A 23584-nucleotide genomic window follows, 5' to 3' on the forward strand; every position below is an offset into this window, starting at 1 on the left:
TTCATGATCTTAGATTTTATTGTTTTCTTTTTGATTACATTCAATATTCATAAGGAGTCGTGAGGATTACATTTTGTTGTCCCATCCACTGATTTTATTTTTTTTTAAAGATTTGAAGGTGCTGTCAGCTTAATAAAACGTCTTTATTCTTGGGTTCATGCTCGAACAGCAGCACAGTCTTATTTATATTTAAATGGATTCATTTTGACTGTTACTGTCCAAATCCACCTGATGTTGGAGCCATCAAACCCGAATCGATGTCTATCTCCCCTCAGCTGCCGCCTGTGGCACGGACCACTCCTCATACACACACGCACAGTCAGGGCTATGACTTCATGTCTGTGCGTGAGGGGAGGAGAGAGCAGCCAGCCTCTCCTCCAGTCAGCAGCCAGCCTGCGCGCTCTTCTCCTCCTGCTCTGGATGATGCTGGGATGCATTTTGGAAGAAGGGGTGCCGGGCAGCAGGGACCCACCAGTAGCACCGCCACTGAGCCTGACATGAATGACAAGTGAAGGAGGTGTTTGAGGGGGGCTCAGCACCGGAATGTGCTCCAGTCTGCTGCGCTGCGCTGCGCACAGGCTCCCTACAGCAATATTTCTGCACCTTTCTGGACCTACCTCGTCTTGTCTGTGACTCAAGAAATCTGATAATTAATAGGGAGAGCTTGGCTTGCATGTGTTTTTGCTTCCGCCGCCCTTTTTCATTCCATTTTTTTTGAGGGGCGGTGGGTGGGATTCCTTTTGTCAAACCTGAAGGAGACAAACTTCTTAGCATGGCACTGGTTATGGAGCCTGTGAGCAAGTGGAGCTCCGGTCAAGTGGTCGATTGGATGAAAGGTAGGACGGAACCTTGAAATGTTTTCAGCGCTGCAGCTTCTTGCAGAGATGTTGAGCTGCAACTGCGCGTCGTAGATTCAGTCAAGATGCCCAAAAAGAACAAAAACACCTGCTGAGCCTCGGCTTTCTGCCTCATCCAGGCTTTAGGTTCCAGCCTCGAATCTTTGGATCCTTTCGTTTCAGGCAGTTTAACGTACTCTTTTAGGCTCGCTCGCCCTCTGGATCGCAAGTCTACGGAAAAGGTTTAAGGCTCTATTGTGTCCCGCTATTGTTTACGCGCGGCTAAGACAGGCAGAGCAGATCCTATAATTAGACGCCAGTCTTTATAATTTCTAGTGAATCTGTGCTCATGTTCTGTATTTTAGGGATGTGACTCTTGTTGAAGATGGACATATGTGTGTAGTGTATAAAAAGAGGGAATCGTGACCGAACTTGTGCAGCTGTTTGTGAGGCTAAAGACGCTGGAAGTCAATCAAACTTGGATAAACCTCATTTAAGGGAAGCGTAAATCCATTTTGTCTGATTTAGCATCGACTCGTTTCAGAAATTCACAGGTGGAAGAGCCAGTTTAGAAAGTAAAGGATGACACAGAGTTCTCACAAGCGGTCTTCAGAGACACTCAGGGCAGATATTTAGTGTTGAGTTGTTTGTTAAAGTGATAACTGGAGGCTGTCTTCACTCTAAAGGGGAGGTTCTGAACTCAGATGAGGGACACTCATGATTGTATATTTTTCTGCAGTGTCCAATATTTCTATTTTTTTCCCATGTTTTTTTCTTTCAGCATCGCTTGCTCACCCTTCAGCATAGAGCATACATCTGTACTGCAAACACACACGCACACACACGCACACACACAGTTTCTTAGTCACATCTCTAAGCCCAACGGCCGTTTTCTGCTGCCTCAGACATGTTACGATGGCAAAGATCAGTCTTCTGCTCTTTAGGCTCGTGTTGTACATTTTGTACCTGAATATAATGCGGGTTGGGATTTTGTGGCACAACTGTCTCATTAAAAAATGTCAAGCCTATACGATTGAGGATGAGCTCTTAAGCGATCTGTAAATACACACCAGTGCAAAGTGTGGTGAGTGAGAAGCAGAGAAGGGTCACGAGATCGGGCTCTCCAGCATCACACATCTGACAAGTGGAGCAGAGAGGACCCAGTGCCTAGAGCCCAGTAATTGTAATAGAAAGTGAGGGACGCTGAGGGAGAGGAAACGGCCAGAAGAGGATGGGGGTTTTCGTTCTTGTCTTACATCTATTCTCAGTCTCGTGTCGTTAGCATTCACAGGTTCCATTATTAGCATAGAGATCCGTGATGTCACTGGAGGCCAAATAGGGGCAGCCTGTGACCTTCCCACATTCTCTTTCTCCACCCCCACGTTAGGGTTTTGTGTGAGCAAGACGCTCTATTCTCACTGGCCACAAAAGCTGCTTTAAGGAAGAGATTCTTGTCACACAAAAGAGGAAAAAAAAGAATTCCAGCATTGACTGGAAGACTGCCACTGACAGTTGCACAGTAACTGCTGGAACACATATGAACACATTTGTGAACTGTACGAGATACTGGCCCGATACAGGCTTAGTGTAATCTCTCATTCCTTGTGCATTAACATAATTCATGTTTTGTGCAGTGTAGGAGTTTTATGGCTGCTCTGTGTTGATCTTTCTCGCGTTCTGTCTTCACGGAATAAACACGCATCAGGATAAGTGACACCTCAGACTATCATAAATTTGTGTGAAAAGTGCTGCGTGAATATCTTTTCTACCTCACATTCCAGTGGGATGTTCTGTAATGGAGTTTAGGATCTGCCTGAGCTTTTTTTCCCTGCTCAGATCGGGACAGCACTGCAGCAACTGGTCGGGGAAATAATGGAAATTAGCCAGTGCAAATAGTGGTGTAGGACCACCCTGTAAAACACCAGATCAGATAAGAGGTGACATTTCAGTTAGACGGCGGAAATGTGCCACTCTTTATTAAATGTCATCTCCTTTGGGTTCGGCGCGAGTCCTAACTTAAGACATTTAATGAGAGTGCTATCAAAATATTGTCGAGCAAAGCGGATCTTTTGAATGATTACTGCTTAGACGCCTGCATGTTTTACACACTGTTATGTCTCCACATCACTTATTTCTTTATTTGATCCTGCGGTCATGGAGAATCCCTTCCAAAACCCTCTGTTGTGGTTCCTATGGTAACGCAGGGAACCTTCGTCAACATAATGGGTCTCAATTAACTTGCTGAAGAGGCCGATTAGTAAAGCCTCTCAGTTTTTTGCGGAACCATAAAACTTCCTATGTTTACTTTTCCACCGTTCGGCTGCCAGCTAAACCCGGTCTGAATTCTTGATCAGTAACACGCTGAGAAGTGACTCACTTGAAAAGAGGATGAGCAAACAGTTGTCTGTGTTTGTGTGAACCCGCTTCCTCATTAAGGGGAGACTGGGCTATAGAATGGATAGAGAAACATTAGAAAAAGCTGCTGTTGAGAGGATCATGCACACCACGCAGAGCACGTTGTCTCAAACATTTGTCTATATTATCGATGTATTTATATAAAATTAAGATACAGTAATATAATATACAGGTTTTTTTACTTGTATTCATGCATTTAAAAATGTCCAAAGTCCAAAAGATGGCAGCAGCCATAATGTCAGTTGATGGCAGGTTGGCTTTATTCCTATTCTGAGGGTCGCAACGGCTTTTTGGAAGTATTGTTGGTTGGGTGGGTATTTGAGCCATACTGTGATGACAGGTTTGAGGCCCAGTTCACAGGCATACGTGTCTTGATGCTGTGTTCTTCTAGTTTTTGTGTGAGCATTTAGTCGTTTGTCTCTCGGTTTTCACGTTGGCTCACACGTGCTGAGCGAGCAGGTGTCAACTGCAACTCTCCCCTTCCTCCTGGATATATTAAGAATAGATGCAATAAGTATGAAAGAATTCTGTTAAAGATCATTATAGCAGGTTTTTGGTTCACCCCTGTTGTTGCCAATTGCAGTTGTGTTGCATTTCCCCCCACCTAAACCATTCACTTAATAATATTACCTCGTTTAGAGATACTGTAATGTTGAGGAATTGTGATCATAGTGCTACTGTTTTGGAAAAGCATCCTAACCATGGAACTGGAATTACTGGGGATATTCTGACTGGCCTGACACATCATATTTCCGCATCCAGATGACAGCCAACAGTTTCATCTGTGTCTCTGCACAGCTGGCAGCACTAAATATTCACTCACAGTAAAGATGCTGCACTATACCGGCGTCATACACTCCCACATAAGAACTTATAGTGGAAGACAAAAGCTAGTCAAGGATGCGACAGATGGGAAATCAGAAGAACAGATGGACGTATGGATGAATAAACAAATGGGAGTAAGAGAGAGGAGAAGGCATTAGGAAGCTTTTCTCGGTGTTTTCAGCAGCTGAGGAGGCAAAAATAAGACCGAATGCACACGCTAAGTTTTAGATGAGCTGATTGTTGGGGGAAAAAACCTGTCCAGGAAGACAGGCTGGCTGTTACCGCCACATTTCCAGTCACCTATATAGTGTGCCCTGCAGAGACGTACAGCCATTATTGTTGTAGATGTTTTCTTGGTTAATGTCCTCTTTTTATCATCTTTGTGTTGTTTGCATTGGTGTAGGAGTAAGAGGAGCATCGTGTTGGTGAAAGAAGGCTGGAATACCGCGCGGTTTAAAGCGCTTCTCTAACTCTAATGCAGAGACGCTGTTGTGTTCTGTTGGATTCTGCTATGAATATTTAACACATCCTGGCATTGATGCGTGGTTCCGCAGAATTTACCCTCTGCTGGAGTTGAAGAATCACACATGCTCCTGTGTTCTGCTGCGCCTCGTCAACTGCTTTATTAAAATAACTCACACCTACAGCAGCAGAAAGATGGAAGTGGAGCGGAGACACATGTCTCCTTTTCAGCCGAGCATTTATTCTAGTTTACAGCCAAAATGGCTGTTGGGGAGGCAAATCTCTCAGATTTCCCTACGTAAGACGACAAAAGGAAACACAAATCTCTGCGCAGTTCAACCCGTGTTTAATAGAAAGTACGGATACATCACGTGCACGTGGGCTTCATATGAACCATGTTCTCACTCTGTGGCTCCCAAGGTCTGGACGACTGCCTCCAGCAGTACATCAAAACCTTTGAGAGAGAAAAAGTTGGCGGTGACCAGCTGCTGCGGATCACCCACCAGGAGCTGGAGGACTTGGGGGTGTCCAGGATCGGCCATCAGGAGCTCATACTGGAGGCTGTGGACTTACTCTGTGCTCTGGTGAGTTCTAGGTCCCCACCCAGCATTTCCATTTCAAAGCTCCCCCCAAAAGTGTCATGTTTGTTACATAAAGCGATTTAACTCAAATTTATCTCCATTTGGGGACTAAAAAATTGTCAAAACAAACACTTGAATAAACCGCACAACAGGGAAAAGGGCGTCACTTCGCCTCAGCCTTTAGACACCAACACTCATCTACCAGATTATCTTTTGCAAATAAGCTTTGCAGACAAATCTTAAAGCTGTTATTAGTGCTGACGTGGATTAAAGGAAGAGATTTCTGCTCCTAGTAACTTTTTGCATGTATCAGCATGATAAAGTTCTTTTCTGCTGACTAAAGTGTCTCAAATGTATACAGCACGTGTGTCGTGCCAGTGACAGCAGCGCGACACCGCGCACCTTCTGCTCTCTTCGAAGTAATTTAACATACAACTGCTTTTGAGGGTTGGTCCGGTGCCTAATTCATGAAAGAACTTTAAATTCAGCTGTTATCCGATTAGGAGTGACTTTCACGTGTCCCTTTGACTGGTGGAGGTGGGATGTCTGGTTTCTGCTTCCTTCCCGGTAGCTGCTGGGAACCAACGCAGGGCAAACGTGTCTTTCTTCATCCATTGAGTTCCAACGGTGATGTGATAGCAGATAGAGGTGGAGGCCAGGCTGACTGCCTGCCTGGATCAGCCAGTCCTCTGTTTCCTCGCAGGATTCCTGCCTGCTGGCTGAGAAAAGCGCTCTGATATCGTGACTTTAAGTGATACTGGCTTTGCTTTGTGTTAATCAATAAGTTCCTGCTTCCAGCGGTGTGTGGGTATCAAGGAGTGGTCGTGTCACGCAGCAGTCCATCTTATCTGCAGAGAGACGATGGTGAAACTTTCTACAGTGTCTTCCACTTTGCTGTGTTCCCCAAGGCTCAGTTCTGGAGCCACACTTCATTACGCATTCTTCAGCTTGGGTTTAATTTAGACGAAAGACGTCGCCTCATGCAATTTGCTTATTTTTAAATCTTTCAAAACTTGTGGAATTGTATAATGTCATTTTGTAAGAAATTGGAACAGAGATATTTTGGGAGCTGCTCTTTCTTTTGGGGGGGGGGGGGGTTGTAGGTGAGTCATTGCAAGTGTTGCTGGGCCGCTTTTGAGCATCATCTGAAGCAATCTTGATATGGAAAAGGCACATTTGTGAGCAATTCAACCCGAAGTAAAAGGAGGAAGGGTGAATAAGCAGTAGGGGGGAGGATGGCATATAGATGAAGATCTGCTGGCCTGAGAGAAAGAGGCTGGATGGAGATTTAGTGGACTGAGGTCACAGATGCAATCTGAATCCAAAGTCTTCTCATCCTCCATCTCTGCACAGAGGGGGGGGGGGGGGAGCTTGCTCCTGCCTCAAAGCTCTTTACGTAACTGAGATTTAGTTTTAAGTCTCTCAGCCACTGCTGTATTAAATATGATTAGTGGACTCCTGTTGCACTCTCCCCCCACGGGTAACCGTGACATGACAGATGTCCACAGGCCGGCACGTGCACTTTGTTGTTGAGGGTGAGCACGGTTGTGCTTTTACTAGACATGCAAAGTGACAGCAGGGGGAGGGGGGGCTCATGGACGGACCAGAAGGGGTTTCATTCCTCTGACGTAGGCTGCACATTTGATCTGTTTTTACTGTTTTTTTTCAGTCCCAGCCTACACATAAAAAGGTCTCTCCAGGACAAACAACCTTGTTAAACAGCGAATTTCTCTCTTCTGTAGAATTACGGGCTGGAGACAGAGAACCTGAAGACACTCTCTCACAAGCTCAATGCATCAGCCAAGAACCTGCAGAACTTCATCGCAGGTAGGCGGCGCAGCGGCCACTACGATGGCAGAGCCACTCGCAAGCTGCCCAATGACTTCCTTACCTCGGTGGTGGACCTGATCGCCGCAGCCAAGAGCCTCCTCGCCTGGCTGGACAGGTGAGAGTTGCAAAATGGTGCATAAAGCTCTCCGACATTTCAGTCTAATGCATTCACAAACAAAATGGGTAAAACAAGGTCAAAGGGACGCCTATTCTTATGTTAATATAGAGATTTATAGATTTGAGTTCAAGGAATGATCAAGGGTTTTGTTAGATATTGGATGCTTGGTTTGTGGGGAAAGGCTGCCAACATCAGAACTTCTTGTGTAATTCTAATTAGATTTTTTAATAAAAAATCATTGTAAAATGTAGAAAAGGCAGTTTGTTTCTGAGGAACTCTACATTTTATTTCGCAATACCTACATAATTGTGATCAGTGTGCTTTTAAGTCTGTCAGCTGACAAGAAAACATGTTGACAGGGTGACCAAAAAGGCGTCGAGCAAGTCTATTTTCGTTTCTGCTTTTTTCCTCCAGGATCCAAGTGTGTGTTTGATCAATTTTGAAGTTCAAAGAAGCGTGTTTAACAGTGCCTTTCTGCTCAGTACTCATATTAATATATCTACATAATCGGCAGGGGTCATTCAGATTAAATGTCCACGCTTTTGTCCAATCTGAATGCATTATCTCTGACAAAGTGACAACTTGCATTTTAAATGTCTCTCATACAAATAAACAACAATAACAATACTTTTAAGTTATTTAGTGACAAAAACGTGATGTGTTTTGTGTACCGGTAGTCTTTCGTATGTCCTTGCAAATCATACAGGTTACTTTGGTTTTGTCCAATGAGAGCCATCAATAACATTTATTCCATAAATATAATATATTCTCGAAGGATGAATGATCTAATGGTTCATTCCAGGTGCTCTTTCTTTTTCAGGTCCCCATTTGCTGCTGTGGCTGATTATTCTGTAACCAGAAACAACGTGATCCAGCTGTGTCTCGAGCTCACTACTATTGTACAACAGGTGAATAAACAGTTCCATCACAAATGCAATTAAAGAAAGACTCTGGTTTCATTCATTTTGAATGGAGATGTTGTGTTGAGACATTGGGGATCTGACCTGGCAGATCCTCAATGTCTCAGACAGCACAACAATTCACATATGCAGACGACAATATCAGCGAGATTTGGTGGAATTTGGTTTGAATTGGTGAGAGTAACAGTTTTTGGCTGAACCTCAAAGGCTTTTCTGTTTAAAAAGTCTCTCTCTCTAGTCCACAGTAACAATCAGAGCACCAAAAACACTTTTTCAGGCACGTCAATGAATTCACACAGCAGAATAAATTCTGATATTACAGCACAATTTTTTCCCTTTTAAGCCCACCAGTTTTTTGTTGAAATGTGTTTTGTATAACGTGCCGCCTGGTTGAGCTGAAATAAAGATAATGGGTCTGATCAAGGTGAGATATGGTTTGAGTTTAGTGCGTTTTCCTTTTCCTCAAATGTCGTTAGCCTCAGCCTTGATCACCCCTCTGAGCAATCAGCAAAGAATGAGAAAAGCTATTCTTTTATTTAGAGGAGGTGATGATGAAAATGCAAATTGCAAAAACGAAAGGTGGGAGTGAAAAAGGTGAGTGAGGGAACTAAAGACAGAGAAAGGCTGGCAGAGAGAGAGAGAGAGAGAAAGAGAGCGATCTGCCTCCGCATTAGTGATTCATTTGTTTGGTGTTTGCATTTGGTTGTGCATGTCTGTGTGGGAGTGTTGGGGGTTATAGGTGCCAAGCTTATATCCACCTACAGCCAAAATGCCAATAATAACCAATTTAACACGCTCTGTCACCCTGCAGGACTGCTCTGTGTACGAAACGGAAAACAAAATTCTGCACGTGGTGAGTTCTTGCACCCGAGCGAGGCTGTAACGTGCACACTGCGAGTCTGCAGCCTGTGCATCTCTAACTGCTCCTTCTTTCCCCCTCAGTGTAAAACTCTGTCGGAGGTGTGCGACCACATCATCTCTCTGTCTTCAGATCCTATGGTCTCCCAGGCTGCACACCTGGAGGTTGTGCAGCTGGCCAACATCAAATCCACCGAAGGACTGGTAAGGCCTTGGAGAACAGCCATTGAGTTTGTCTCTCTGTAAGAATAAGTAGATTTACATCCATATTTGTATCCCAAAAGGAAATAAATGTGAAATAATAAGGGCCATTTTCATGAGGTTTAACATGTTCCATTTGAAATATAGACAACATTTATAGTGCAGTGTAATTGTTCACCGTATTTTCCCTATAGAAATGACAAATCACTGTATTTTTCTCTGATGTGTGGAGTGAACCACAATAGTATCACTTAAACATAACGAATTAAGATGTAAGTGATATATAAGCCTTATTCATTCCTCTTATGGCCTTTTGTCCTTCTTCTTCTTATTATTATTAACAATAGAAATAGGACTGTTGTGGCTAATAAAGGCACGGTGGAATTTATTTTTAATAGACAGTAGGTGTCCTGCAGTCTGACTCTAAAGAATCATACCTTTTACCGGTATAACAAGAGTACTACTAAGAAACAGAGAATTCTATTCCATGGTTTTATTAACTATCTTAAAAAGTTTATAGTAAAATGCTATTAGTGCTAAACAACGGAGACATGTTCAAATTACATGATTACGACCTTTTTCGTTTTGAACGATTTTGCATGTTTTATCCCTCATGTGTGATCTCTCACTCCTTGTTAAGCAAACGCTATAAGGGCGTCTTTTTACAGCGTTGTTTTAAAGTTTGATGAGGCATTGACAGGGGTCAAATGTTTCTGTGCTGCTGCGCCGCTGCTGCTGCTGTGCTGCTGCTGCTGCTGTGCTGCTGCTGCTGCTGTGCTGCTGTGCTGCTGTGCCGCTGCTGCTGCTGTGCTGACCAGGATAAGTGCTGCCCACTGCAGCTGCCCCAAATCTAGGTTTTGCTGAGCTTGTGGGCACACGAATAAGCTGACAAAATGCAACATGATAAGCTGCCCGTCAATAAATATTTGTTGAAAAGCACATGGGCAGAAACAAAATGCACAGTGTGCACAAACTATGTGGACAATATGAACAAAGCCTAGACTCAAAGTAGAGGCATGTTTGTGACCGCGGTGTAACCGTTTGCACTTTGTCAGACTCCATTCTTGCACTGACCTACACTTACACATAAGCACCCTGCCTGGGGCACATAGATGTCCAACCCCCCACTCAAATACAAGCAGGGGGCAAGAAAATTCTCTCATCCGTTCAGTAAATCCTCAGCACAGTAGGACGAGTGGCCTAAGAATAAAGCTCTTACACTTATCTTGGAGGTTGGCGTGCTGCTTCGGTGCATTTGTGTGCGACTGCAGATATCCGAGTGTGCTTTCAAAATGCCTTTTTAACGTGTTTGTTTTTGGGCAGGAGACAAAACAGTATTGACAGAGCACTAATCGCCCATGTGCAATTCAATTTACCTTAAAGAGCCTTTGAGACTCATCACATGACTTTAAGTCAGATTATACGGCGTGTGTTTGGAAAGCAAATCCTTGGAAATGTGTTTTTCCCTGCTGCTCGTCATTAACTAACACAAATTCCCCGTTAGGTTGCACTGCAGACATGAACATATATGCTGTGTGCACTGACGATTGTGCTGACCTCCCACAGGGCATGTATATCAAATCAACATATGATGGTTTGCATGTCATCACTGGGACGACTGAAGGCGTAAGTGTAAACCTCTTTGAGCTCCCTCATGTAGGTGTTTGTCTCACTGCATATTCCTGTCTAATGTTCCATGCAGTTGTGTGATTTGCTGATGAGGAGCAGCAGCTAATGGTCACGTTTCTCTGCCTCTCCATCAGTCCCTCGCTGACCGCTGTAAGAAAATCCATGCTGGAGATGAAGTCATTCAGGTCAATCATCAGACAGTGGTAAGAACCCTCTGCTCATTTCATCTAATCATTCTATCTTTCGGATTCCTAATTATATTTCCATAAGCCAAGCAAGTGGATGATTCTGATGCTTTTAATGTACATTTTCTACATATTTCCGACCCTTTTTTAGCGAAGTCACAGTGGGCCAGCAGCTAGACCTGCACTACCTGTGCTCAGTGCTGCAGGCAGCTTTTGACGATGTAACGTTCTGACTGAATGGGACCGCAGCATCACAAGGACAATCGGATAGTCAGGTTTATTTAACTCAGGTCACCACAGCATCTCACCCAAAGTACAATCTCTGGCCCTCAGAGAGATGCAGAATTTAAAAATGAATATGGCCTCATCTGCTCACTGCTGGGCTGTTGGACAGCTGAGAGACGTTTCTCATTCCACAAAATGCTTTAAGACCTCCAGCTTCAACTGGAGTTGCAGCCAAATCCAGTAGATCTGAAGTAAGTGGTGGCTGCCTGTGTAGCCGCTGCTGCCTTGTGTGCAGTGTAGCGTGTGTTTTGGAGAGCTGCTCACCAGCTTCCTCTCAGTTATGGAGCAACAAATCATGATAATCACATGCAAACTTTAAAGTTAAATGTGCTCCTGATTCCAATGACCAGCTATTCCAACGAGTTATTTATTATGTTTTTACTAAAATATGGAAAAATTATGCTTTTATGAGTTGAATGGATGATTCAAATGGATCAACGTTGAGAGTGTTTGTCCCACAAATGTATATTTTGACATTTTTCTTATTATGGGAACTGCACAGATTTCCTCTTGCTCAAATACTAATATGAAATTCAGAGTAAATGAAAGCAGAAAACTTGCAGCGTTTGAATATAGCACCCTTTGTCTACAATAATTGCTACTTGTATGTGCAGTGGCGAGGTGTCGCTCATCTCGCCCACCAATTGCTGCCATTTCTGTCAAGGCTAAGTGCAGATGCAGACATGGTTTTGGCAAAGATGGATTCGGAGCAGTGAGGCTGGTGTGTATGCCATGTGTCGTGCAACCATAACAGCTCTTTATATTTACTGTATTATGTGTTCTGGACTACACGTGGGAGCTGGACTTGAAGGAGAGCTAGTTCTGCTGCACATCACGAATGAGAAAATCAGCAGCAGCTGAGTAAATTTGACCGCTTAAGTGGGTGATGGCAACATGTTAAATCAGATGTCTCGGCTGGTTGCCGAGCCAAAAGGGCGCTGTCACTCAAAGTGGCTCCCTTAACCTATTTCAGCCCTCTGAAATAATGTAATTTACTTGAGCCTGTAGGTATGATCATGGTGGATAGCCGACTGTTGCAGCAAATCGCTGCAAAATGTAAACAGTGGGTTGTATTCATGGTATTCCAAGAGGAAGGCGGTTCCATTCCATTTTAGCTTAACTGAGTGGGTTTTCTCCAGGCACCCCAGTTTCCACCTACAGGCCAAAGAACATGCACTTTGGATTAATTGGAGTGATGTGTGCTCTGAGATGGATGGATGGATGGATGGATGGATGGAAGGTCGTCATATAGGAATGATGTAATCTGATGGGCGTCCCTTCAGTCAACATGCAGGACGGATGCAAAGCACGTGAAAAAGATTAAAAAGAACAAAAGAAAGTCTTTACCATCAAACAATTCTTAAGATAAGACAATTGAAAACACTCAGTAACATTTTGGAGTTTTGCTGCTTTAAATTAAGTTTATTTGGGTTCTTCCTGCAACGAATACATGCTTTTAGTTATAAAACCTGCCTGCTACCTTTAATGCATTTTCCATGTGAAGGATTTCTCTGTAATAGTTGTCAAGGTGAAAAATGGCTTGGAAGGGACCAGAGTGACTGCAAGGTCACTGCCTGAAAAATGCCCTTGTTTCTCACTGTTCGGAACACAGGAAACGTACTGAAACTCACTGCTAGCAGCCAAATGAGTGGAGATTTTCACCCCAAACTAGATGTGGCATATTTGGTTCAGTTGCAGACGCACTCACTCTGGGCGTGAATTGCGTGCGTGTGTGTGCATCTGTGTGTTAAATGTCATCAAAACTGGGTTAGCAGTTATTTGCAAAGCATGCAGCTGTTCAGAACATCCAACATCACAGGAGCGCCTGCAGATTAGTATCACAGGAGGGTACAAGATGCCCTTCAGCATCCAGGGACGTGCGCGGCGGCCTCGCCAGCTTCACAGTCTGCAGGCTGTTGTGCACAGCTTCTAACCATCATGATCTGTGTGCCTTATTAGAATAATCACCACCAACCATGTGTGGGAAAAAAGGCCGAGTCCTCTCGTCTTGTACCGGTACTTAGTCGTCAGCCTATGAAAGTGGCGGTGGTGTTGCGGACCCCCTGACCACGCTGTTGCTGTCTCGCTAGGTGGGCTGGCAGCTGAAGAACTTGGTGAACCTTTTGCGTGGGGACCCGGCAGGCGTGACCCTGACGCTAAAGAAACGCCCGCAGAGCACGCTGACTTCAACCCCCGCTCTGCTCAAGAACATGAGATGGAAACCGTTGGCTCTGCAAGTACGAAGGCGCTTTTCATTTTCATCCTCCACAGACGTGTGTGATGTTCATGTTTGTCTGTTCGCGAAATGCGCCCGCGTATATATGGATCCTTGGATGGGTCCCAACCGACTACTCAGAGACCAATACCCCACACAAGGCTGTAAATAGAAACGTGAGGAGTGTGGATGTAAAGGTCGGGTTATTCCAGCAGGGATCAGCTTTATAAACCGCTCTGTTCAGTTTTTGGCATTTACATGTAGATATTTGTGGCCATGACTACTATTGTGCTTATTTATGGCTACATTTTTTCAGCTTGCCACTTAATAGATTCAGCATAACTTGAATACAAGGTGATGCATCGGCCCTTCGATGCATCTGTTGTCCTAGTTTGGCCACTTTGGTGAGGATGGGATGCTTGAGCCAGATTGGTATTAATGTAGCCCAGTCTGGTTTTCTTTGTGCCCCACGCCAGAAAAAAAAGTGCTCTCTCCTCCCCCGGGGGCCCTGAAGCACAGTTCTACGTAGGTTACCTTCTGCTTCATCACTCATCCCACCCATTTCTTTCTTCTCCTCCACCCAAATCAAATTTGCTACTCCGATGGTGGGGGAGAAATCAAAACACTAATGTTTCTAACTGTGGGACGTAGCTTAAATCAAGCGTGTTAAGGTGTTACAAAGGACATCAGAGCCCTGCGGTAGCTGCGCAACACACACACACACACACACACACACACACACACACACACACACATACACAGATGATGGTGTAACAAATTGTCGATGTTACTCATCTGGTTTTGGAGTTTTAAAGTTCAATGCGTTGCTGACAATAATAACCTAGAATCAAGGATTTGCACCTTAGTCTGGAAAGTGATTCTAACTACACCAGAATTCTTGCCCCATGTAATGTATGACCGAGTTTCCCTAACCTGAGCGTGTGGACTGAATGGACTGCACAACAGCTCGCCTCGCCGAGTGCGGCGGTCAGAGAGAAAGAAACGAAACATACATTACACTGCTCATTTCACGGATGAGCTGCTCAACTGAGCAAATGGTGTCTGACCAACTGTCTGAACTCCAAATTTTCAATGTGTCACTCTCTGCATCCATCCATCCCCCTCCCTCTCTCCTCTCCTCTGTCTGACTCCTTCCCACGTGCACGCACTTATTCTCGCTCACACGCAGCCGCTCTTCCCCCAGAGCCCGAGCAGCAGCGTCACCACACCGACCAGCACTTTAAGCACTCCCTCTAGGAGGAGCAGCTGCGCCCTGAAGGACCTCTACATCCCCCCTCCACCATCGGAGCCCTACACCCCCAGGTGAACACACACAAGCACACACCGTTCTTCCAAAGAAGGTCACTCACAATGTGTCCTTAAAAACAAAGTGTGAGATCAAGGCAACAACAAAAAACATCCAGTAAAACTTAACAAGCATATCCAAACTTACGGCCAGGGAAAAACAAGCTAATAAGGTTTAGAACAATTCAAGGTTAATTCATGAATAATAAATATGTTTGATGAGGTATTTTAATGATAAAATACTTCTTGTTCCACAGAGACGAGAAGGGGAACATGCCAGGTGAAAGTACTCAGTCGGACGTGCACGTGGTGGAGAGATCGGAGTCACCAAACTCCTACCTGGACCAGGAGTGTCGGGGGCAGTTTCCTCTGGTGGAGGAAGACTCCATCCTGTACTGTTATGAGTATGACCAGAACCAAGAGGTGCCATCCCACCGCAGGGAAAGCACACCCACCTATGGTAAGACTTCTGTGTGTGTGTGTGTGTGTGTGTGTGTGTGTGGGTGTGTGTGTGTGTGTGTGTGTGTGTGTGTGGGTGTGTGTGTGTGTGTGTGTGGGTGGACAGCGATATGATGTTGACATTTCCTGCCATGCCTCCTTGTTCTAGGCAGGCTCAGGCCCATTTCGATGCCGGTGGAATACAACTGGGCGGGTGACGGCGAAGATCTGGTCAAGCTGAAGAGAGAGAGCAGGAGAGGTGAGTGGGAGGCAGCAGGAGCGAGGAGAGGAAGAAGAAAGGGAGGCAGAGAAAGGATGGGTGAAGAGAGAGAGAGAGAGAGGGATGCTGAGGTGGGTGGGTGGATATCTCATAATATCCTAACCCTCTCAGATCTCCACGCCAAAAAGAATCTAGAAGGATGAGCTGGCCTGTCAGAACTGATAACATGCCGGATATCAATTTCTGCCTCCGTATCCTCCATATGTTCATCATCCGTCGCTGCTCCCTTTCCCCCTCTATCCCGCGCTGTTTTGCGCTCTCAGCTTTCTCGCTGTTTATCTTTAAATCCTACTCTGTTGCTTTGACAACTGTGGAAATACATCCAACCGCAGGTTCTCCCATTCCTGTGCTACAGTAGGAGGGAAAATGCTGCGTGAGGGGTCGGGCTTCAATCTCAAAGAAAGACGTTGAGTGATGTGTTTGTTTTCCTCGGGGACGTTGGCGGCATGTTGCTTTTTCACTATAATTAGACAACAATTTGAATTTTTGAGGCGTTCGCCCTTGGCAACAGTCTAACGTGGGTTTTTACCATCAAAAACCATCGACAATTGATACGTTTTTTTCACCAGTCATGTCCAGCGTTGATTTTTCCTACACTCTGTCCCTGCAGAGAACTCCCTGCTGCGCTTTGCAAGTGAAGATAAAGGCCCAGGGGAGGACTTTTTACTGGGACGGAGCCTGAGTCAAAACAGGAGGAAGAGCGACCGAGGAGGAGGCTCCACCCATTACACCCTCATCCCCGCCCTCCAAATGGAAGTGTCCACGTCCAGCTCCGACTCTGCGTCCCTCTACCACGTGAGTCCCGCTGCAGGCGGTTGCAATAAAATCCCCTTTTATCTGCACGTCACGTTGTCCTTATTTCCCGGATTCATCGCAGGTGTTTGAACGATCCTCGATGAGGTCAAGGTCAAAGAAAAAGAGCAAAGGTACGAGGGTCCGTCGGAGCGTTCAGGGCCGAGCGTCTGGTTTGTGTGGGAGCTTTCTGAACCTTTCCTGTCACCTGCAGCCGGGAGCCCCGTATCTTCCATCAGTAAGAGGCGGATCTCCTGCAGGGACCTGGGTCAGGGGGACTGTGAAGGCTGGCTGTGGAAGAAGAAGGACGCTAAAACCTATTTCTCACAGAAGTGGAAGAAATACTGGTTCATCCTGAAAGACACGTGTCTATATTGGTACATGAATGAGGAGGTGAAGACATTTTCATTAGATATATTCATTTGCACAACCCGGCTTTTCCGGTAATATTTATTTTATTACCCTTCGCAGGACGAGAAGGCAGAAGGCTTTGTCAGCCTTCCAGAGTTCAAGATTGATCGTGCCACCGAATGCCGCAGGAAGTAGTGAGTACTTATTTTCATCAGCAAACAACAGTGTCCTCCTGTTGGCGCATTTAGGAGCAATCATTCAAATGAGTTTCAGTCACGAGAGAAATGAATTATGCAAACATCCATTATTATTTTGATTCATATAAAGATGGAGTCTCAGTGTTGAGTGGGTGATTTATGGATTGACGCATTGAGGCAGATGAAAAAAAGTGACATACATGATACATAATGGCTGAGATGGAGAAATGAGGGAGACAATCATTCGTAAAATAGATAAATACCACCGGACAATGCACAAAATCGCCTATTGACACCCCCGGGCGGGCCGATTAAGATCAACCATGCAAGAGAGGAATGATGACAGGATGATGGGCAAAAATAAAATGCAGCATAATCAGGCTGAAGAATAATGTAATAAATAATAATAACATTTGAGGAACTGCAGGAAATATACAGAGATTATTTACAAATCACACAATGCCGTGTTTGATTAGTCGGAAGAATATTAAATGTGTACATGATAGGTTTCATGTGTTTTCCCGTGGATACGGTATTAATTCAGATTCTAGATTTATCCTTTTTTTTTACCCCATATGCATACTTTTTATGTCAGCAAAGGTATACCACTGTGTATAAATTTTGTTCTTCTATTACAAAAAGCATTGTAATCTATTGTGCTTAAAAGAAATTCCGTTCCCTACACTGTTTATACAGTTCACATAAAGAACGTCCCATTTCATCACACTTGTAAGTACATTTGCCACAATGTTTTTGCGCAGGGCTATTTCCTATATTCCTCTCAACCACTGGACTCACGTGTTCTTTAGACGTGTAGGGGCAGCTTTTGGCAATAAGCGGGAGTGTTTATTTGACGAAGTGAAATCCGGCAGTTCATGCGTCACTCCGCCATAATGAATGTGTGGTCTGTTTATCGCTGCAGCCTTGTGTATTCACATGCTAATCTCTCCTATATGTCCTGGTTTTTGCGCTTAAGTGCGATTCAACATAGCATCCGTTCTCTTTCAGCGCTTTCAAAGCGTGCCACCCAAAGATAAAGACCTTCTACTTCGCAGCGGAAAATGTAGACGACATGTCCCGGTGAGTTAATGAGGCTGCGATAGTCGGGATGTAAACTCCCACAGCCTCACCACCACCCGCACCCCCCCACCTCCACCACCAGCACCCTTTCCTCAGAGGACAGGAGTCTCTCTGAAATGGAGCGGATCCAAACCCGAGACTCACACACAGGCGCACACACACAAACATGCTTGCAGAAAACCTTTTACATGCTGCCTTACCGCTGTGATTCATGCCTGCCCCCTCCCCACAGGTGGCTGAGTCGCCTCAGTATGGCGGTGGCAGGCTACTCTGAGCAGGAGAAAATTTGCCAGGACCAAGGTGAGATTAGTCACAGGCGTATTTGCAAAAGGTTTCTTTGCTGCAGGCGGCTGGTCAGCGGTTATATAAGGAGGCTGCTGCTAGACTTCAGGACGTCACGTCGCTGCTTTCAGACCGCCGGCGGATGATGAACGTACCAATAATTATTTTGCTGCTATCAGAGGGTCACGGCTGTAATTTTCCACCTCAGCTGCATGCCACCTCCAGCACAAGTTCACAAATAATAGAGTAGACAGCAGAGGTGAGGACGGCACAAGCACGCAGAGAAATGTTGTAAACTTTAATGGCTCAGCCGGCTGGTTTTCACTTCGAGAGTGACAAGAAAGCAGACCTGAAACAGAAGATCCGGGGAGGAAACCCAGGATTTCGGTGGTCTCCTGACATCAGCTTGTAATTGGAGCGTTTGATTACAGTTTGGTGATGCTGTCCAAATATTTCGAGCCCTGAATATTAAGGTACTCTGGGAAAAAAAGATCATTTCCAAATGGTGCCAGCTGTGAAAACAAATGAATGTAGAAGTCGGGCCTTTGTTTTAATCCATTGTTGTGGTTTAAATGGTGATTGTCAAAAGGATCACGGTTCCACATATAAACTACAAAAACCTCCAGCATCACCACTCATATTCATTCCACGTGAATGCTGTTGAGTTACAGGGTTATTAACAAACAAACAAACAAAACACCAACCTAAAATTGCTTTAAGTTTGTGTTTATTCCGATGCAATTCTCTGGAAAACCAATTAAAAGATCTGATCTGTGAATCAGCGGCGGAGGCTTTTTAACACCTCACGCTTCCACGTCTGCTTAGCAATGAAATCTCCTCTCTGAATATTTATGCTAATTTTAGGAGATGAAGGCTTGTTTATTATTTCATATACTGGTTTTTGATCTCCGGCAACAGGACAGGAAATAATGTAACCCTGGTGCTTTTCTGAGGAGCTTACATAAAATCCTCGCAGCAGTGGGTGAGTGAGATGAGGTTTGTCACCGGTTTTACAGAGACGGGGCTTCATTCTTCACCATAAAGTTACAAAATTGGACCATTAACACCCCCGACAAGACAAAAAACTGAGACATTCTCGTCTTTCTTTTGAACCGGCACTGTCTCATCACTCCCACGCCACACCAACACGGCAGTGGCACCTTTCAGACTGCAGTTCCACGGAGAAGGATGATCTGCTTGACCTGAGGCTTCGGCTCAAAGCAAGACCGATGATTAATTGCACAAGAACCATTTTTAGATTTTCTGCAAGCTGGAAACTCCCTGCTTCTGTTGACGGATGGGTTCTGCTGCTAGTGTTCAGGTTTCTTTGGTTCCGCTGTGGTGATCTCGTTATATGTGGAAATATAAAGAAATGATATTTGAGCAATTAGCACAGAACAATATTTACACATAAATAAACAGTAATGCCAAGTAATTTTTTTTAGATTGTGAGATATTTCTTTTTTTAATTGTTATATTTCTTATTATTTGTTACCAATAGGGGGCGCCTCTGCATTTCAGCAGTGCTTGAATGTTTTAAATGTTCTTTTCTGCTGTAACAGAGAGATAAATAACAGGCTATTTCTTCATGACAGAATATTGGAGTGAGAGTGATCACGAGGACATGGAGATGCCCTCGATGTCCAAACAGGACAGTCCCCCTCCCCCTTATGACACCTACCCCAGAGCATCGTCGGTGAGGCCCACAGCCTGCTGTCTACATATGGGCATCGTAGCACGCCGCAAAGCCCCACCAACCCTGTGTTTGTGTTTAGGTGAGCCCCTACCTGGAGCCCAAACGCGGTCACCTCTCCTCCTCCGACACATTCCAGTCCCGCTCCTCTCACGAGGAGTTCCACTCAGAGCCCCTCGACGCAGGCAGTGGCAGCAACAACGGCATCTCGCCCGGGCAGAAGATGAGCAGCCACAGGAACTCGTGGCAGGAGCAGATGGAGACCAACATGCGGCTGCAGTACCTCCAGACGTTTCCCGGTGAGGAGACCCTATTGATTGACGACAGTGATCAACTGGCAATGGAGTACAGACGGCAGTCCACCCTGCCACCACCTCGAAGCCTGCTGCAGGATCACTACAGGGCCCTGCCCCTGCCCCTCAGGGCAAGCATCGATTCGGAAGTGGGTGGGAAACCCCGCAGCTTCACACTACCCAGGGACAGTGGGCTCCACGCCATCCTGGCTGCTACCGCCGCTGCGTCTGAACAGAGAGAACCCCAGCATTATCGCTTGGAGCGGCCCGGAGATCCTGGTAAGACCAGCGGAATCCTCATATCCAAAGAAATATTTAGGAGAACAAAATATTGCGTCACAGCAGAACGACACCACGGAGCCTGAAGCAAGACGGGATTCACGACATCTACGCGCGGCTTCGTTTCACATGACGCTTTATTAAAAACACGTGCTTACATATATTTGCATTTTAGTAATACCCAGTTCAGTTCCAGTTGAAATGCTCACATAGCAGGATGTGTGGTGTCAGTGTAAAGGCGATAATCCGACAGGGCCGGGTGGGTGGCCAGGAGAATCACATTTATTAACATTAGCCTTTAATCGCTAAACGCAGGACCTCTCCAGCATATCTTTCTCTTCATCTGCAGTGGTGAGCAAAGTGCACCTCCTCCTTGTCAGCTATTCTGTCAGAGCCAGCAAAGAGGTTGGGCCCTCATGTTGTTTTATTGGACTGGATTGGCAGCAGCCCTTTAAAACCCTCCAGGGCAGATGTCTAAGTAAAATGAAATTTAGTGTCCCATTTAGTGAGTATGGTTGGCAGTCCTCTCTCTCTCTCTCTCACACACACACACACTTCCACTCACTCTCGATCTTTTTTGCCAATTTGAGATGCCACAGTGCCTCTTGGCAGTGCTTGAATGGTGAGGCAAGTAGGAAACCTTTTCAGGCCGTGTTAGTGCGGAATCCAGAGCAGGATAAAGGAACCAGCCCCAGGCTGCTCAGCTTGTCCTCGTTAATCCATTTCTCTCTTATCCAGTTCACTCACTCCAGAGAGAAGGGAAAAAGCACGAACAGGCATCAAATATGGTGATGGTGTATTTCACACACATTCAGGATTCACCAAAAACACAAGTTCGTCACTTAATTGTAGTGCTCAGGTTTCGCCAACAGGGGGCAGTGTGTATTAAGAGGATACAGCAAGATCTGAAGATGCGCTTTAACTTAATGTTTAATGCTCTTCGATTCGAATTAACACTGAATAGTTCATTTAAAAATAAAAAATGATGTTTGCCAATAAACAAACAATAAAATCTGCAATTCATTAGCAGTTGCACATACGTATTCAAGATGTCAATGACATTATTTCTCTTCTGAAATATCAGAAAAACTCACTTATACCATCCAATAGGTGCTAGACAGGACTGCAGGATGCAGGCAGACTCTCTGGGAGATTTGTACCGGGCTCTGGAACAGACTAGCCTGGCTTCCTCAGCTGACCATAGGTCAACCAGCCGCCTTGAATACAAGCGCTCATTTGTGCGCCGAGTCAACGACCCTCTGCTCAATGACAAACTCCACCGGCTCCGGATCCTCAATAGTTCCCTCAAGGTGTGGTACTGTGCTTTGATGACATTTGACCCATGGGATTTTGGTGGAGTGTTAACGTACCTGTTTTTATTTTTTGGGTCCCTACAGAATGTTCCTCTTCAGGACACAAACAGATCTATGGGCTTTTTAGGGTGAAGTTGAGCGAACGGATTGAAGCTATTCCCTCTGCCTGTGCCTCACAGAGCCAACATCTTCCCGCTGGAGATAACTGGCACCTGAAGTCTTTATTTTTCCTCCCTGCTCAGCACTCTGTTCTCCTACTCCTCCTCCTTCCACCCAGCTCAGAAGCACAAAGACTCGGTATCGTTAGAATCCGGGGAGACTTTCCGAAGAAGACAAAATAGACGACTGGTTTGATGAATAAATGAATTTATGCACTTTGTGATGACTTGATTAAGAGCTTTGAACCGGATGCATGTCTGGCCCCCCTCCTTCGCTTCTGTTGGCTTCATTTCTGCAGGAGTCGTGTTCGGTCGCTATGTTTGATTCGCTGGAGGAATTAAGCACTATTTTGGATGTACAAGACATTTTGTCGTGCATGTGTGTGTGCGTGTGTGTGCGATTAAGGTTTGTGCTATGGCTGTACAGGGTGTTCAACGTATATTTAATATTGCATCATCACAACAGACGTCACCACATGATGTAACGGGGTACTACTGCAAAGTGTAACTCAAGTGCTGTGCCTCAGTGATTGTGAATGTATGTTGTGCTTTTCCAGGACGGACGGAGAAAGTTCCGAAAGCAACCGTCTCCTCAAAAACAGCGCTTGATGGCAATAATGAGCTAGTATTGTAAATTACAAAGGAATCATCCGGATATTTTTGTATGCATGCTGTCTATATAGTTGTTTGTAAAACATCTTTTGTATTTCGAGGTACTTTTGAACACTAAACACCCCCCCCACACACACACACCACCACCACCATGTTGTGTTTTTAACACGTGTTTTACAGTATAGCCCAGAGTATTTTTTTTTAAGTGTTCACCACGTGAAAGATGAAAATCTGTATTTATTAAGTGTTTAATGTACAAGCATGCTTTGTGAAATACATTGCAATGGCATTGGACAGTGACTGACGTTGCACACGTGTGCCATATTGTAGCTATATTACTTTTTTTATGAAATAAATGACAGTGGCACACGTAAAAACGGTTGCTGATTGTTACTTTTGCCTCTGTCATAATTCCATTTCTATACGTGACGAAGGCTTCAGAGGGTGGCGATCTGCCAATGTGGCGTAGCTCAGCTCCTCTTCATGGTAATTATGAGTGACAAGAAAGAGGATCTTTACAGGACACGAGGGAAAACTAAAACATTGCCATTGCTGATTTAATATGCATGGACACAATTTGGTTTTAGTAATATTTTGGCCTGGTACAAGATCTATTTAGATTAATATTTTCCTGAGCCTAAAGATGCAAAACAGAGTCTGATGGTATGAAAATCACAGTAGTTCAGTGTCAATCAAAAAAGGGGGCATTTAAATTCCATATATACCCTCAAATATAGATTTAGGATTAATATTCATCAGTATCTTGTTCTGAACTCTTTTACTTTCCCTTGGCTGCACCTATTCCTGCACCCAACACAGCATTCCCGACGCATACGTTGTCCTACTTGTTCATTAACCCTCAGATTCCGCTTACTTACGTGCCAAAGATTCCACAGCTGAGCTCACTAAGCATTCGCCTGCCTGGTTGTATTTTCGTAAATAAGACAGCAAATGTGATTAGAGAGCAGGATGAGACAGGAAAGCCTGTGTGTCATCAGTCTTCACAGCAGCGAGCGGCCACTCTGAACCACCACCCTGTTGTTGGCCTGACTAATTGTTGACTCACAAACAAGTTTTGATCCATTCTCAGCAGGTCCAAAACAAACAAGAGTGATTCTCCCTGCAACCACGTGACCATTGACACATTTAGA

At 44.9% G+C, this 23584-nt stretch overlaps 1 protein-coding gene across 3 annotated transcripts; it reads left to right on the forward strand.

Annotated features, from left to right (window-relative positions):
• Positions 1 to 339: 339 nt before the first annotated feature.
• LOC101070303 (connector enhancer of kinase suppressor of ras 2-like) lies at positions 340 to 22810 on the forward strand. Of its 3 annotated transcripts, none has more exons than XM_029848899.1 (22): positions 340 to 836; positions 4959 to 5122; positions 6862 to 7064; positions 7870 to 7975; positions 8799 to 8840; positions 8930 to 9049; positions 10613 to 10672; positions 10810 to 10878; positions 13236 to 13382; positions 14550 to 14683; positions 14923 to 15125; positions 15273 to 15362; positions 15994 to 16178; positions 16261 to 16309; positions 16390 to 16568; positions 16647 to 16720; positions 17732 to 17803; positions 18036 to 18103; positions 19681 to 19781; positions 19861 to 20350; positions 21461 to 21660; positions 21748 to 22810. In XM_029848899.1, exons 1-22 carry the CDS (start codon positions 773 to 775, stop codon positions 21793 to 21795), a joined length of 2868 nt encoding a protein of 955 aa, XP_029704759.1. In that variant the 5' UTR covers positions 340 to 772; the 3' UTR covers positions 21796 to 22810. The 3 variants fall into 3 exon arrangements, with proteins under 3 accessions (XP_029704759.1, XP_029704760.1, XP_029704761.1); XM_029848900.1 differs by having other exon boundaries at positions 14565 to 14683; XM_029848901.1 differs by having other exon boundaries at positions 7888 to 7975.
• The last annotated feature ends 774 nt before the right edge of the window (positions 22811 to 23584 follow it).

This window comes from Takifugu rubripes, chromosome 15, assembly GCF_901000725.2.
Source record: "Takifugu rubripes chromosome 15, fTakRub1.2, whole genome shotgun sequence".
Classification (NCBI taxonomy): domain Eukaryota; kingdom Metazoa; phylum Chordata; class Actinopteri; order Tetraodontiformes; family Tetraodontidae; genus Takifugu; species Takifugu rubripes.

Excerpts from the sequence above, each read along its gene's own strand:
- LOC101070303 (XM_029848899.1), top strand. The coding sequence starts at position 773 with ATGGCACTGGTTATGGAGCCTGTGAGCAAGTGGAGCTCCGGTCAAGTG. Across the intron at positions 7,065-7,869 it reads CTCCTCGCCTGGCTGGACAG|GTGCTCTTTCTTTTTCAGGT; the intron begins GTGAGAGTTGCA and ends GGTTCATTCCAG. Across the intron at positions 16,721-17,731 it reads ACCGAATGCCGCAGGAAGTA|CGCTTTCAAAGCGTGCCACC; the intron begins GTGAGTACTTAT and ends GTTCTCTTTCAG.